We start from the raw sequence: 15,618 nt of genomic DNA, 5'->3' as shown, positions 1-15,618 counted from the left end.
GAACTATGTTACAGGTGTTTGTGAGCAGCCGTCAGTGCTGAGAAGTAAACCTAGATCCTCTACAGGAGCATCAGGTGCCCTTTTTCCATGGAGTCAGAGTCATCTCTCCAGCCCCGCCCCTCCAGCTGTTACAGTAACTTTACAGAACATAATAGGCACTTGTTTGGGGCCTGAAGAGATGGCCCAGAGGTTAACAGCACTGGCCGCTCTTTCAAAGGTCCTGAGTTCAATTCCCAACAACTGCATGGTGGCTCACAACCATCTGTAATGAGATCTGGTGCCCTCTTCTGGCATGCATGTGTACATGAAGGCAAAACACTGTATAATTTATAAATAAATCTTTTTTTAAAAAATTAATAGGCGTTTGGGGTATTTTTAGAAAGAATTCAGTAAAATGTCCAGTTCTCAAGATACTGTGCAGGTCATTTGCAACTTTGTTTTGTGGTTTTTCTTGTTTCAAACACAGGTTCTGGTGTTGCCAGTGACAGCATGTGTGGTGGGATGCAGCTGCTGCCCGACCCTCTGTACTCTCTTCCCACCGACAACACTTACCTCTTAACAATCACCTCCACTGAGAACGGCAGAATATTTTTGGCTGGAAAAGATGGCTGTTTGTATGAAGTAGCATACCAAGTAAGCCTTCTTTTAATCTTCTAATTGCATAGTTTCTGTTGTTGTTGTTGTTGTTGTTATTATTATTATTATTATTATTATTATTATTATTACTGAAAACATTCAAGCATAAACCTAAGTACAGCCTTCCGTCGTTACTGCATGCCCTTTCGACCCAGTCCTCTGGGCCTAGCTAAGTCTCTATTCTGGGCGGGGCAGGTGTCTGTGTTCCGGAACTGAGCTTCAGAGCATTACAGGTGTTAGACAGGCACCGTGTATCTGAGCGGCAGCAGCAATCGCCCTGTCCCCCTGATAACCACATGGTGTATATCTATTTAAAGCATGATGCCTGCATTGCTCTATGTGTATTTATACGCGCATGTGAGTACCTGTGTACGTGTGACTGTGCGTATGTATAAGCAAACAGTATATTTTTATAAATGTATCTCCTTACTTAGGTCTCTTAAAATAGGTCATTGAATAATGTGTCTTGAAAGTCATTTGTTGTATTTGATCGACATCTTTAATTATAGAGTGGAACTCAATGGGTAATTTTGAGAAGCACGTTTCAGTGTATTTGCCATCACTGGTGCCTCATGAGGCTTACAGGGTTAATAGGCATGGATACAGTTGCTATGATAATGTTGCATTACACATCTTGCACTGCTCTTCTTCCAAGGCAGAAGCAGGCTGGTTCAGTCAAAGGTGCAGGAGGATAAACCACTCAAAGAGCTCGCTTTCCTTCCTCGTTCCGTCCTTACTGCAGTTCACATTCTCAGAAGATGGTGAGTGGGAAACAAATTTGGCAAATAAAATTTTCGATGCTTTTAGACTTAAATGTTTCTTCAGAAATTTTCATTCTTAGTTAAAATACTTGTCATACTAAATTACACTTGTTACACGTCTGAAGTCTCTTAAAGACCAGAAAATATGAATTTTACTCTCAAGTTCATTATTTCCTAAAAGTTTAGGGTCATTCCTGAATTTCATACTAAAACCAAAGGATGTGTGCGTGTCTGTCTGTCTGTCTCTGTGTACATGCGAAAGTCAGGGGAGAGATTCACACATGTGATGAATGGTCAAGAACAATTTCCCTTTTAAAATGTACATCCCTGAGATTTAATGAATTTAGGAACATAACTGGGTGGGATTAAAGGCATGTGCCGCCTCAGCCTGGCCAGTGTGTGCTGAGCCCTGCGTGGTCCTCCCTCTCATCTGTGGAGTGTCCTCCTTAGATGTCAGGCTTTTCTTCTAGTCTTGAGAAAGTAGGAGTGGGATAGGCCCTGTGTTTCCTGCATATAGTAAAAGTGCGTTAAGTATTCCTGAGCGAAGGAATAATCTAAACTGGGTGTGGTGGGCCATACCTCTAATCTCAGTACTCGAGAGGCAGAGACAGGTTAAGTTTTGAGCCTAGGCTGCATAGCAAGTTCAAGGCTAACCAGAATTACATGGTGAGATCCTGGTGAAAAACAAAATTTTAAAGAATTAAAAAATTCACTTAGAAGGCAGAATAAGTTGTTTCTAAGACAGAGTTTTGCTCTATAGGCCAGTCTGGCTTGGTGGCACGTAATATATTTCCTAAACTCCTGTGCTACAAGCCTGCTACAAGCCTGCTACAAGCCAGCTACAAGCCAGCAGCACCAGTGTCCAGCATCTTCCTGACAGTGACAGTTACTTGTGCTACCCCTGACCCTGTCAGTATGTGACATCTTTGTCTAGCCTAAATGCTCCTGGCTTGTAGACTATAACAACCAAGCAAGGGGGTAGAAAGGCCATGAATGCCAATCCTAATGCCCAAGTGTTAGTGTGTTTTGAATGGACCTTGTGTTCAATCGGGAATACTTAGGATTGGGTTTTCTTCTTTTCTTTTACTTTCAGATCCTATTGTTCAAATTGAAATTGATAATTCCAGAAATATTTTGTATACACGATCGGAGAAAGGAGTAATACAGGTAAATATGCATATCTGCTGCCATTAGAAGTTGAAAAGTATCCCTGCTTTATTTTCAGGGGTTTTTGTGGGGGAGAGGTACTTGGTTGGTTTTGGTTTTTCTTTTTGGTTTTTTTGGAGACAGAGTTTCTCTGTAGCCTTGTCTGTCATACAGAGAAACCCTGTCCTCTGAAACAAAACAAAAAAGATTTATTTATTTTTTTATATAGTACTCTGCCCTGTACACTAGAAGAGGGCACCAGATCTCATTATGGATGGTTGTGAGCCACCAAGTGGTTGCTTGGACTTGAACTCAGGACCTTTGGGAGAACAGACAGTGCTCTCAACCTTTCAGCCATCTCTCCTGCCCTGGTTTTGTTTTTTCAAGACAATTTCTCTGTATAGCGTTGGCTTTCTTGGATTCTCTTTGTAGAGCAGGCTGACCTTGAACTTACAGAGATCTTCCTGCCTCTGCCTCCCTGAGTGGTAGAATTATAGCTGTGTGCCACAGCCCACAGCTATTTTTTTTGGGATGATGATGATGATGATGATGATTATTATTATTATTAATTATCATCACCATCATCATCATCATCATTGTCTATAGACATGTGCATATAAACACTTCTGTGGTACAGTGCACATGTGGAGGCTGAGTGTAACTTTAGAGTCAGTTTTCCCTTTCTACTGTGAAAGCTAGAGACGAACCTCAGGTTCTCAAACTGGTAGTGGCCAGCACTTTCAGTCAGTGGGCTATCTTTACTGCGTACATCCTGACTTACAAGGGAGATTAAGTCACTCAAACTTTTCATGAACTGTGAATTTTGTTGTTTCAGAGAGGTTCTCATGTGGCTCAGACTTGCCCTAAGCTTGTTCGGTAGCCAAGGATGACCTTGACCTCTTTTGCCTCTACCTCCCAAATGTATGGCATTACTGGTGTGTAGTCACCACTCCTGCCTTCAACTGTGTGCTTTTTCAAATAAACACTTTAAACCATTTCTTAGGCCATTTTTGTGTGTTTGTCTGCTTTATCTTGGGGAGATTTAAAATAATTTAACATTTGGTAAGTATCAAATAAGCTTGTCCTCTAAGAGACAAGTTCATTTTACTATAATGTATATGCTTTGTAAATGTGTCTAAAGGAGAGCACTTTTTCTTCACAGGTTTATGATTTGGGCCATGATGGGCAGGGCATGAGTAGAGTTGCCTCCGTCTCACAGAGTGCCATCGTCTCTGCGGCTGGGAACATCGCCAGGTAGTAGGAACTTTATTGTCAACGTTTCACTTGCAAACGTATCTGTACTGTTTGTTATACATACATATACATGTTATGTACACTATATAAATACTTAACATATATACATTGTCCATACTATACTAAGATTAAATTATGCCTCCAAACATCTCCAAGTTGTGTTTGAAACCTGTCGCTACGGACTGCTCTCGTGCCGGTGTGAAGCATAAGGTGGAATGTCCCAGTGAAGTATCGCTTGTTTGTTGTGTTTGACCTTCTTGGACCTTTTTTTTCCAAAGATGCTGAGAATCAAACCCAAGGTCTCCCGGAGACTAGACAAGTACTCTACCACTCAGCCAGGCCCCAGCCTTTTCCTTGGAGCTTTAAGCTAAAGTTCTTTGTTGAAAGGTAGTATGGGTCAGCTTCTCCCACCTGCACCAGGCCTACGGGATACATGTTAGGTTTCATAGCTCTAACACTCTCATTTAATTCATGATAAAACAGCAACTAAAGGAGATAATGGCTTCCTTTGGCCTCTTAAAGAGCTAGAGCCCAGCCTAGAATCTAAAGAATTGTGTATCGGACTGGTTGTTGCAAACTTCTTAAATTCCTTAGTGATCTGCAGACATTTATTTATTTATTTATTTATTTATTTATTTATTTATTTTCGTTTTGTTTTGCTTTTGTTTTTCGAGATGGTTTCTCTGTAGCCTTGGCTATCCTAGACTCACTTTGTAGACTCACTTTGAACTCACAGCCATCCGCCTGCCTCTGCCTCCCGAGTGCTTGGGATTAAAGGCGTGCGCCACCACCGCCCAGCCTCCTCACTTTATGATAGAGGTCTCCACTTCTCAGCTGCAGCATCAAACATCACAGTGAAAAATCTCAGCATATTCTGAGTGCAAACAATCTGAAAGACGGGATATACTTTTTCTTTAATCTATCTTCAGGGAAATTTTCCAGATCTATAAGAAAATGAACAGCATGTTCAGGAGTGATGTGCTGGCCGGGCAGCGATAGTGCACGCCTTTCTTCCTAGCATTTGGAAAGCAGAGGCAGGTGGAGCTCTGAGTTCTGGGCCAGCCTGGTCTACAGAGAGAGTTCCAGGACAGCCAGGGATACACAGAGGAACTCTGTCTCAAACAAAACAAAACAAAACAAAAGTGAACTGGCTGGGCATAGTGGTCTATATCTGGTCCCAGAGCCTGGCAGCTGAGGCAGGACAATTATAACTTTTTGCTAGCCTCAGCTGCATTGTTTGGAAACTGTCTCAAAACTATTAGAACGAAGAAAAAAAATAAAGCTTCGTATAAATTGATAAAGGGCCTAAATATGTACTTTATCCAAAGTGACCAATTATGATTTGGGGATTCATCTAAATCTCCCCCTTGCTAATGCTTGCCTCTTGCCTCTTTTGCTTAACCTTCCTTACTAGCCACGCCATTGGAAGCAAAATGCAGGTAGCATGCCTTTCCACAGGGGTCACATTTCAGAAAACTAGCAAGCTGGCACAGGTGCAGGCGCAGGCAGGTGGACTTGTGGGAGTCATAGGCCAGCCAAGACTACACAGTAAGATCCTGTCTCAAAACAAAACAAAAATAATGATAAAGAAGGGCGGAATGGGATAGAGGAAGCCAGACGATTGTAACTGCGTAATTACAATTACATAGTGATTATTTAAATTCCCAATACTAAAATTTTTACTTTGTTTCATTTTATATTGTTTTTGACTTACATTCTGTTTTGTCTGATAAAGTATGACTTCTCTTTCTTTTAAAGAAAAAAAAAGGGAACACTTTACAATTTGCATGTCATCCTGAACAGCAGCCACGTATGTAATTGCCATCATTGAGCTGGTTAATGTGCTGCTGAAGCTAACTCAGCTCCAAAAAAGTTTATGGCTTTTTTCCTTTCCAGATTCCACAATTAGAATTATGAATTGTATGGGCCATTAGTCTTTTCAATACCAAACACCCTTTTCATTCCTTTTCTTTTCTGTTTTATAATGTTGACATTTGGGAGGAAGGTACTGAAATTATTTATAAAATATTCTAATCTCTCAATTTGTCTTCTAATCTCTAGTTAGATTCCCAATAGTGTTTTGTTTTGTTGGAACAAAAGTTTAATCTAGGGGCTGGAGAGATGGCTCGGTGGTTAAGAGCACCGCCTGCTCTTCCTGAGGTCCTGAGTTCAATTTCCAGCAACCGCATGGTGGCTCACAACATCTATACTGGGATCTGGTGCCCTCTTCTGGCCTGCAGACGTACATGCAGATAGAGCGCTCATACATAAAATAAAATCTTTTTTAAAAAATTAAATAAAGAGGGCATGTCTTAAAATTACAGATATGTTGGGGTTTTGCTGCTTCCTGCTGCTACTAAGGAATTAATCTTATTTATTTATTGAGACAGGGTCTATCTGGCCATCCTGGAGCTCACTACACAAAGCAAGCTGGCCTCCAACTCACAGAGACCTCATGCTTCTGTCTCCCGAGTCCTGCGATTAAAGGCCACCACACCTGCCCCAGTCTTGACTTTTATAAATTAGAAATTAACTTCACTTTTTGTTTTCTTACAGGACTATTGATCGTTCTGTTTTTAAGCCAATTGTCCAGATAGCAGTAATTGAAAATTCTGAATCACTGGACTGTCAGTTACTGGCTGTCACCCACGCAGGTAATGTTTGTTTCATATCCGCCATTGGTGTTTCAAAATTTGATGATACTTGGATTGGAAATTTGTGGTTAGAAATATTTTCAGTCCTTCATTAGTTATTAAGCTGTGTTGAGAATTCATGAAATGAGGACTGGTTTTTTTAATGGAAGATACTGTTTCTCTACTCATTGTGGTATATAGCCAGACGTGCCAAGTGAAGTGGCTTGTGTGTACTGACAGCCTTAACTGACAAGACACACGCTCCCCTCGCTTGGCACGAGTTCTTGCTACAGAAATGCATTGAGTCACTGCTCAATTATGGACATTTATAGAGATTTGCTTACATTTCTCATCTATCATTTTAGGCCAGCAAGGAAAATGGTATGTGCTTTTTGCGGAAGTGCATGTATGTGTGTGGACTTTCTTCACTACACATGCACTTCCGGTTTTACTTGTTGTTACTAATGCACACCTTTACCTCCCCACCAGGCGTGAGGCTGTACTTCAGCACCTGTCCGTTTAGGCAGCCGTTAGCTCGGCCCAATACACTGACATTGGTTCACGTCCGATTACCTCCTGGATTCTCAGCATCTTCAACAGTCGAAAAACCTTCAAAAGTCCATAAAGCTCTTTATAGTAAAGGTAAGTTCTGAAATTCTCTGTACAATTCAAGATTAGGGTTTTGTGTGTGTGTGGTTTTGTTGTTGTTGCTGTTGTTTTTGTGTGTATGAGTGTTTCGCTTAAGTATGTCTGTGCCCATGAGCAAGTCTGGTGCCGTTAGAGGTGAGAAAAATACATCAGTTCTCCTGGAAACATAGTTTTTGTAGGTGGCTTTGAGCTGCCACCTAGCTGGGAGCCAAACCCAGGTTCTCTGCAAGAGCAAAAAGTGTCTTAACAGAGCTATCTCTCTGAGTACCAGTGCTGCCTTTTTTTTTTTTTTTTAAAAGACAGAGTCACACTGTATAGATGTATAGTCCTGGCTGTCTTGGACCTTTGTGTAGAACAGGTTGGCCTTGAACTGAGAGAGATCTACCTGTCTTTGCCTCCTAAGTGTTGGGATTAAAGATGTGCGCCACCATGCCAAGATCTTCCAACATGTTATTGTTGAATACCCAAACTTACTTTTCCTTTGCAAGAAGAAGTTTTTCAAACAACTAATACTGTATATCATCACAGCACTTTTTAAATTATAAATTATTGACATTACTCATGACCAAAATTTAACCTTCTAAAGCATAAAAATTGGGTGGGTGTTAGTTTATTCAGTGATCACCACTGTCCAACTTAAAATTATTTTCCTTACCCCAGAAAAGGGCCATGGCCACCAATAACTTTTCTAGCCCTAGAAAAACCTTGACCTCCCTTCTTAAATAATGTATCCATTTTGACATTTCATGTAAATAGACAAAATATATGGCAAGCATTGAGTTACATTTACATTGTGTTTTAAAGATTAATGGTGTAATGGATATTACTACTTTGTCTCCAATTTAAAAACAATTACTTTATGAAGGTGGGGATATGCATCCCATGTACCCTCCCCCTGTCCTTTTGTAGAGATGAGGGACTGGGTTTTCTTGTTCCACAAGGAAGGTTCTAGAAATCAAACTAGATTATCAGGCTTGACAGCAAGCACCTTCACCTGCTGCACTGTCTCCCTGGCCCTTGTTTTGTTTTGAAGCAGGGTTTCCTTCTATAGCCCAGGCTAGCCTGGAGCTCACCACCTAGCCCAGGCTGGTCAGATTGCAGGTCTTGCCTCAGCCTCCCAGGTGTGGGATTAGAGACAAGAGCTGCCATACCCTGAGTGCTTCCTTTTCATTGTCCTGTGGTGTTTAATTGTGGAAATAATTTGTGTGGTTTCTACTTTGTATTGTGGATTACACTGTTCCTATAAGTGTTTTTTTTGGGGGGGGGGGGGGTTGGAGACAAGGTTTCTCTGTGTAACAGTCCTGGCTGTCCTGGGATTAAAGGTGTGCTCCTCCACCGCCCAGCCTATTACAGGCTTTTTACAAGACACTGTTTTCATTTTTGAGGGGGCTGGAATTGGTGGGCCATGCTGTTTTGATTTACCTCTAAGTCAGGCTGTCTTTCAAAGCAATAGGACAGTTTCCATTCTTGTGTGTTATGTAAGGGTGCACCCACATTGGCTGCATTCTTGCCAATATTGTTTGCCTTTTATATCCTTCTGAGGGGAAGTGAAGTTGCTCTTAGCTGATGGTTAAACATGGGGAGCATCTCCTCACTCCTTTGCAGAAACAAACAAACAAACAAAACCAGTTCCAAGCCTTTACCTGCCTTTCTCTTACTGAATTGAGAATTCATTGTATATTCTAGATATAAGTCTCAACCTAGATAAGTGATCTGTGGATGTTTTGGGCATTTCTGGATTATCTTTTTATCTGAATATCCTATTCTTTATTGTTTTACTGTCATATTTTGTAGATTTGCCCCCCCCCCTTTGAATACTTAAAATTTGTTTTGTGTTGCCCTATGTGTGTAGGCGCACACCTGCCTGTGGGGAAGTAAGAGGACAAAGTCTAGGAGTTCCTTCCTCTCTTCCCCCAAGCAGGTCCTGGGGTCAAACTCAGGTCCTCAGTCTTGTGCCAAGACCTTTACTCATGAGCTTTCTTGCCAGCTTTGTTAGTAACATTTATGTATCATGTAAAGAAGGGGTTGTGTTGGTTTTGTTTTGTTTTTTTTAATCTCTCTTTCTTTCCTTCATTCCTTCCTTCCTTTTCTTTCTTTCCACTTTTCTTCCTTCCTTCCTTCCTTTCTTTCTTTCTTCCTTCTTCCCTTTCTTTCTTGCACTACAGGTCAGACCCTGGGCCCAGTGGTTGCTAGGCAAGCCCTCTGCCTGCTTCCAGCACATGCCTGGCCTCCAGGAAGGAGTTTTACTTCATTTTTTTGCTTTGGATATATTGTTTTGTAAGCACTGTTTTTTGGTTTTGTTTTTTGTTATTTATTTTTAAATCTTTCCCAATTGGATTGTTTTTGCTCATAGATGTGTGGTCTCTGGATTCAGTTCTGTTTGTTGGTGTATCTGTTCTTTTCATTTTTTTCAAGGCAGGGTCTCTCTGTGTAGCCTTGGCTATCCTAGTAGACCAGGCTGGCCTCGAACTCACAGTGATCCGCCTGCCTCTGCCTCCTGTGTGCTGGGATTAAAGGACTGCGCCACCATGCCCGGTAATGTGTTTGTTTTGTTTGCAACAAGGTCTCATTATATAGTGCAGGCTAACCGTAAAATCATAATTCTTCTTAGAATGTGGATTACAGTTATCTACCACCATGCCCTTTGTTTTCCTCTTTAATATTTGCTTTTAATTATGGTTCTCTCTTTGGGTATGTACACATGAGTGCCAGTGTCCTGCAAAGCCAGAGACACTGAATTCCCCTAAAGTTGGACTTACAGGGTGTTAGGAACTGAACTCAGGTCCTCTGAAAATCAGCACAAGTGCTTTTAAAGTTTGTGTCACTCCTCCACCTTTTTTTTTTCTTTTTTCTTTTTCTTTTTTTAAAGATATATTTACTTAATGTATGAATGTGCATGTACACTTACAGGCCAGAAGAGGGCACCAGATCGCATTACAGATAGTTCTGAGCCACCACGTGGTTACTAGAAGTTGAACTCAGGACCTCTGGAAGAGTAGCCAGTGCTCTTAACCACTGAGCCATCTCTCCAGCCATTTCTACAACTTTTTTTTTTAGATTTATTTATTAATTTTGTATACAATGTTTTGCCTGCATGTACAACTGCAGGCCGGAGGAGGACACCAGCTCAAAATTATAGATGCTTGTGAACTACCATGTGGTTGCTAGGAATTGAACTCAGGACCTTTGGAAGAGCAAGCAGTGCTCTTAACCTCTGAGCCATCTCTTTAGCCCCTCCAACTTTTAAAAAGTGGCTTCTTATTAAATTCATAGTGTATATGTTCTCTATGAAGCCATTACAAATAAAGTTAAGTTTCAGTGTTTTCTCTTCTCCCTACTCCCTCGCTAGAATTAAATCTTTAAAGCCAGCGGTGGTGGTACGCACCTTTAATCCCAGCACTCGGGAGGCAGAGGCAGGTGGATAGCTATGAGTTCAAGGCCAGCCTAGTCTACAAAGTGAGTCCAGGACAGCCAAGGGCTATGCAGAGAAACCCTGTCTTGAAAAACCAAAACCAAAAAAAAGTTAAATTTTTAAAAAAATTAATATTGTTTGCATTGTGTAGTTCTTCTCATTGTGTGCACAATGCAGCGGATTCAGCAGACTCCCCTTTTTAAACTAATTTATGCCCATGGAGATTAGAGGAGGGCATCAGATCCTCTGAAACTAACGTGACGAATGGCTGTGAGCCGCTGTGTGCAGGGAATGGCACCCAGGCCTCTGCAGAGAGCAGCTAGTCCTCTTAACTGCTGGGCCATTCTTCAGCCTTGAATAGTGCAGGCTTTCCAAGTCCACAAACTAAAATTTAAGGATTATTCTCTGCCACTTTAGTATAAACTAGTAGCACTGTGTGTTTTACTACATGTATATATACATGTATACACCCATTTATGCATATGTGTGTATATACATACATACATACGTTCCTGACTTTCAACAATAGTGGTCACTAAGGTCTGGTAAGGGGGCAGTTTAGGTAGAGGGACTGGAATCAAGCGTAGAAGAGCAAACACTGGCACCTCTGTCTGTTCCTCAGTCACGGGGCATTTGAATTCACTGGTTCATAGACTATTTCACTGAGAAGATACCGACTTTAAGAAAAAAATGTATACTGAAGAAGCTTTTATAAGTTACTAATGAAAACTGATAAATCCATCAATTACAGAATGTATTCTACCTTCAGACCCACTAAAATGTGAAAGAAATAACTGTTCAATTTATTTGTCGACATTTTTAGTTAGATACCTGAGTCTTCCAAGCCCTGTTTCCACATTAGCTACCTTATGCCATGGTATAGATTGTATATATTGTTGATAATTTTTAAGGTTATTGGGAATGTAGATCTTTAGCATCATGTAATACTATTTTGTGTGTTTAACTTTTAGGAATTTTACTGATGACAGCCTCAGAAAATGAAGATAATGACATTTTGTGGTGTGTCAACCATGACACGTTTCCTTTCCAAAAGCCGATGATGGAAACTCAGGTCAGTTGTCCTGAGACTTCTAGAAAACCTGTGTGTGGTGCTGGGGTCAGACCCAGAGTCTGCATGCTAATCAGGTGGAACACCTCTGTCTTCTGATTCTTCTGATTTATGGCTGTTTTCTATATTTCCGGTTTTTCCAAGACTGAGTTTCTCTGTGTAATGGCTGTCTTGGACTCACTCTGTCGACCAGCCTGGCCTCGAACTCACAGAGATCCTCCTGCCTCTGCCTCCAAGTGCTGGGATAAAAGGTGTGTGCTACCACACCAGGCTAAAAACATTTTTAAAAGAAAACACTGGAGCCCTTTTTCGTTGGCTTGCTTTCCTTTTATTACTGGGCGGGGGCATGTAGTTTCAGGATGGGGTTTTGAAGTTGCTTCTTCTCTTCCTCCATCTTCACGTGAATTTTGGGTATCAAATTCAGATCATCAGTCTTGCCGAGCCATCTCCCTGACTCTGCAGCCATTTTAGAATGTTTTCTGTAATATAGCTGAAAATAAGTGTGATTTTTTTCTGAAATTATCTTCATCACACTTAAATCTACAGGGAACTTTTAAAGGCAAAGAACACAGAAAAACTACATCCTGGTTGGCAATTGTATAGACACATAAAGCAAGCAAGCAGCTTATTTTTATTTTTTATTTTTAGCTTTTTTTTCCCCCTCAGAGCCGAGAACTGAACCAAGTTCCTTGCGCCTGCTAGGCAAGTGCTCTACCACTGAACTAAATCCCAACCCCTTTTTGGCTGTCCAAGACAGGGTTTCTCTGTGTAGCCCTGGCTGTCCTGAACTCACTTTGTAGACCAGACTAGCCTCAAACTCACAACTATCTGCCTGCCTCTGCCTCCCAAGTGCTGAGACTAAAGTCGTGCACCACCATGCCTGGCTTAGCAAGCAGTTTAATGGAAGCCAAACATACTAGGGTATTTCAACCCCGAGTTTCTAGAAGTGTTGGGTACTTCCCCACAGGACTTTTTATAGTCGGTAGAAAGGGAGGGCTCAGTTTTAGGTTAAAACAAAATGACTCCAACTAAGGGAAGGTTGGGGAACCCTTGTCCTGTCACAAGGAAGTACCTTGAGCACATAATCTTGGGCCTTGTGCACACAGTGGGGGCCTGCTCTCTGTCTGGAGCCAGCTCCTAGCTGTCGGGCTGGTTCATGGTGACTCTCAAGCTTGAGGCCTTCAAGTTAAGTGTGTGTAGGGGAGTGTATATAAATTGGGAGGGAAAAAAACCAACTCCAGGGTTGGGAGAGCACAAGGATCATTGAATAAACTGCCAAGTTTCTTAAAGATTCTGGAACAGGGCTGAGCATAGGAGGTAGATAAGGAAGTAGGGAATGTCTTTTTTTATTTTAATTTTTTTGAGCATTACTCAGCTCCTATTAACTTCATATTGTAATAAATATTAGAGTTTACAAAGAGGCAAATGCAGTCCTGATTAGGAGCAGGAATTAGGTTTGAAATTTAGCTCAACCTCTAAGCCAAGAGTTAGAGGATTTAGTGGTTTGGGGCACTCCTGTTTCCTCGTGCAGAACAACAGTTGAATAGTGCTTTCCTCTGTGAGGGTGCCATGGGATGAAATGAAATCAGGTACCTTAAACACCCAGGTCATTGCCTGGGACAGAGGAAGGATCTGATAAATGTAAACTTTTTGTTACTTTGTTTCTTGAGACAGGGCCGCACTCAAAGTCTGGAACTCACTGTGTAGCCTTGGCTCCTCCTGCCTCCCCTGTTCAAGTGCTGGGATTACAGGCGTGGCACGCCTCACCCAGCCCAGCTGTTTAACAAAGTCATTGCTCCGTTTGTGTAATTCTTAGTTCTCAAATAGATGTGAACTTTTATTTAAGCGTAAAAAATTTTAATCGCAATGATAAAATTCTAGTTTTTCTAAAAATAGGCATAGAAGACAGACAGTTGAAAATTTTGTATAGACCAGGCATTGGATTAATTAGGAACTGTGAGCATTTTTATATGTTATAATGATGTGGTTTTAGATATCCTGGAACTGGAGTTACAGATAGTGGAGACCTGCTCTGTGGGTTCTCTGCAGGAGCAGCCATACTATTAACCCCTGAACCATCTCTCAAGACCATAGGTTGGTTTTGTTTTGTTTTGTTTTTTGAGACAGGGTTTCTCTGTAGCCTTGGCTGTCCTGGACACTCGCTTTGCAGGCAAAACACAAGTGCACAGAAAATAGAAATAAATTGTTTGCTGGGCAGTGGTGGTGCACGCCTTTAATCCCAGCACTAGGGAGACAGAGGCAGAGGCAGGTGCTTCTGTGAGTTCAAGGCCAGCCTGGTCTACAGAGTGAGTTCCAGGACAGCCAGGGTGACACATAGAAACTCTGTCTCAAAAAAAAAAAAAAAAAAGTAAAAAGCCTAAAGCCAGGTGGTGGTGGTAGTGGTTGTGCACATCTTTACTGTCAGCACTTGAGAGGCTAAGGCAGGTGGATCTTAGAGTTTGAGGACAGCCAGGGCTACAAAGAGAAGCCCTGTCTTGAAAAACAAAACAGAAGCTCAATACATGTTGACGATGCTCATGTTACTGGAACTGTGGGGCCTTGTTTGGTTTTATTTTTGTTTTTTTGTGGGTTTTGTTCTGTATAAGTTTTGGCATATGTGACTTCAACAGCATTTCTTTTTTACAGATGACAACCCGTGTTGATGGTCATTCCTGGGCTCTTTCTGCAATAGATGAATTAAAAGTAGATAAAATAATCACACCTTTAAATAAAGATCACATTCCAATAACTGACTCACCCGTTGTTGTACAGCAGCACATGTTGCCTCCAAAGAAATTCGTTCTCCTCTCAGCACAGGTATGCGCGTGTCTGCTTCCGTAGGGGCAGAGGAGCTATATGGAATGCGCTAAGATTTCCTTTTATTGTGGTGCTGACAGTTGAATCCAGGAACTCCCGCATGCTAGGCAAACACTGCCACTGAGCCTTACCCCTGCTCTGGGTAGTTAATATTTTGTCAAATACTCTCAGGTGTCAACTTCATGGCATCATTTTTTTTTACTGACTTATTTATTATGTGTTCAGTGGTCTGCTTGCATGTACACATGCACGACAGAAGAGGGCATATAGATCACATTATAGATGGTTGTGAGCCACCATGTGGCTGTCGGGAATTGAACTTAGGACCTTTTGGAAAGACACTCAGTACTCTTTACCTTTGAGCCATCTCCAGCCCATGGAATCATTTTTGAAGTGCTTTACAATGTCTACTCTTAATTTTTTAATACTGATGAATTGACCTAGAAAATGCATAAAATAAAATCTCCCATCTAGACATCTGTGTTATCAGCACCTATAGTAAGAATTTTGGAGTTTTGGTATCTTTAAAAACACAGAAATACTGTAAGTTTTCATTTTAATCCCAGGTATGGGGCTACTTTGCAGCAGCTGACTATGATTTGCCTTGTGCTCTGGCATGGTGGCAGTTTTACCAGCTTCAAATAGTTTCTGGGATTGTGTGACAGTTGAAAGAAATCCTAGGGACCTTTCAGAGTGTATATAAATGCTAGAGTCCCAAAGTTGGGCTGCTTGTTGGTTACTGTTGGTTGTGGTTTGCTTTCTTGTTTTTGTTTATTTTTGGAGGGTTAGGGTTAGGGGCAGGGTTTCTCTGTATATCCTTGACTGTCCTGGACTCACTTTGTAGACCAGGCTGGCCTTAAACTCAGATATCTACCTGCCTCTGCCTCCTCAGTGCTATGATTACAGGCGCGAACCAACAGTCCCCTTGGTCATGGTTTGTTAAGTAATGAATAATCTAGCTAACTCTCTGGTTTGAGGCGTGAAAAGGGCAAGATATGTTGTTGTTGTTGTTGTTGTTGTTATGGAAATTGAATGTCGGTTGGTTGTTGAAATATAGACAATCTTGCTGTCCAGCTTATTTTGTATTTTTGGAGTTGCTTGTTATTAACTAAGGTAGCAGACAGTTACTCCCAGCCAGGCTTTTGTGTGTGTGTTGCTGGGGAGAGAACTTAGGGGCTGTGCATGCCACATTAGAGCTCTACCCTGAGCTACATCTCTGGTCGGGCTCAGTAGTCAGTGTCT

General features: G+C 41.5%; 1 protein-coding gene across 1 annotated transcript in view; it reads left to right on the top strand.

The window, feature by feature from the left end:
- NUP155 (nucleoporin 155) overlaps positions 1–15,618 on the top strand; it is a 55,521-nt gene that overhangs the window by 8,607 nt on the left and 31,296 nt on the right. Inside the window, exons 6-13 of the mRNA XM_084781527.1 lie at positions 467–633; positions 1,292–1,397; positions 2,491–2,564; positions 3,706–3,797; positions 6,354–6,451; positions 6,920–7,072; positions 11,462–11,562; positions 14,206–14,376. Coding sequence (XP_084637653.1) covers positions 467–633; positions 1,292–1,397; positions 2,491–2,564; positions 3,706–3,797; positions 6,354–6,451; positions 6,920–7,072; positions 11,462–11,562; positions 14,206–14,376 — 962 coding nt within the window. The remainder of the gene's footprint in view (positions 1–466; positions 634–1,291; positions 1,398–2,490; positions 2,565–3,705; positions 3,798–6,353; positions 6,452–6,919; positions 7,073–11,461; positions 11,563–14,205; positions 14,377–15,618) is intronic.

The sequence above is a fragment of the Acomys minous genome, assembly GCF_964271855.1.
Source record: "Acomys minous genome assembly, chromosome: 5".
NCBI lineage: Eukaryota > Metazoa > Chordata > Mammalia > Rodentia > Muridae > Acomys > Acomys minous.
Note: the sequence above shows the minus strand (reverse complement) of the source record. Positions and strands in the feature narration are given on the sequence as shown.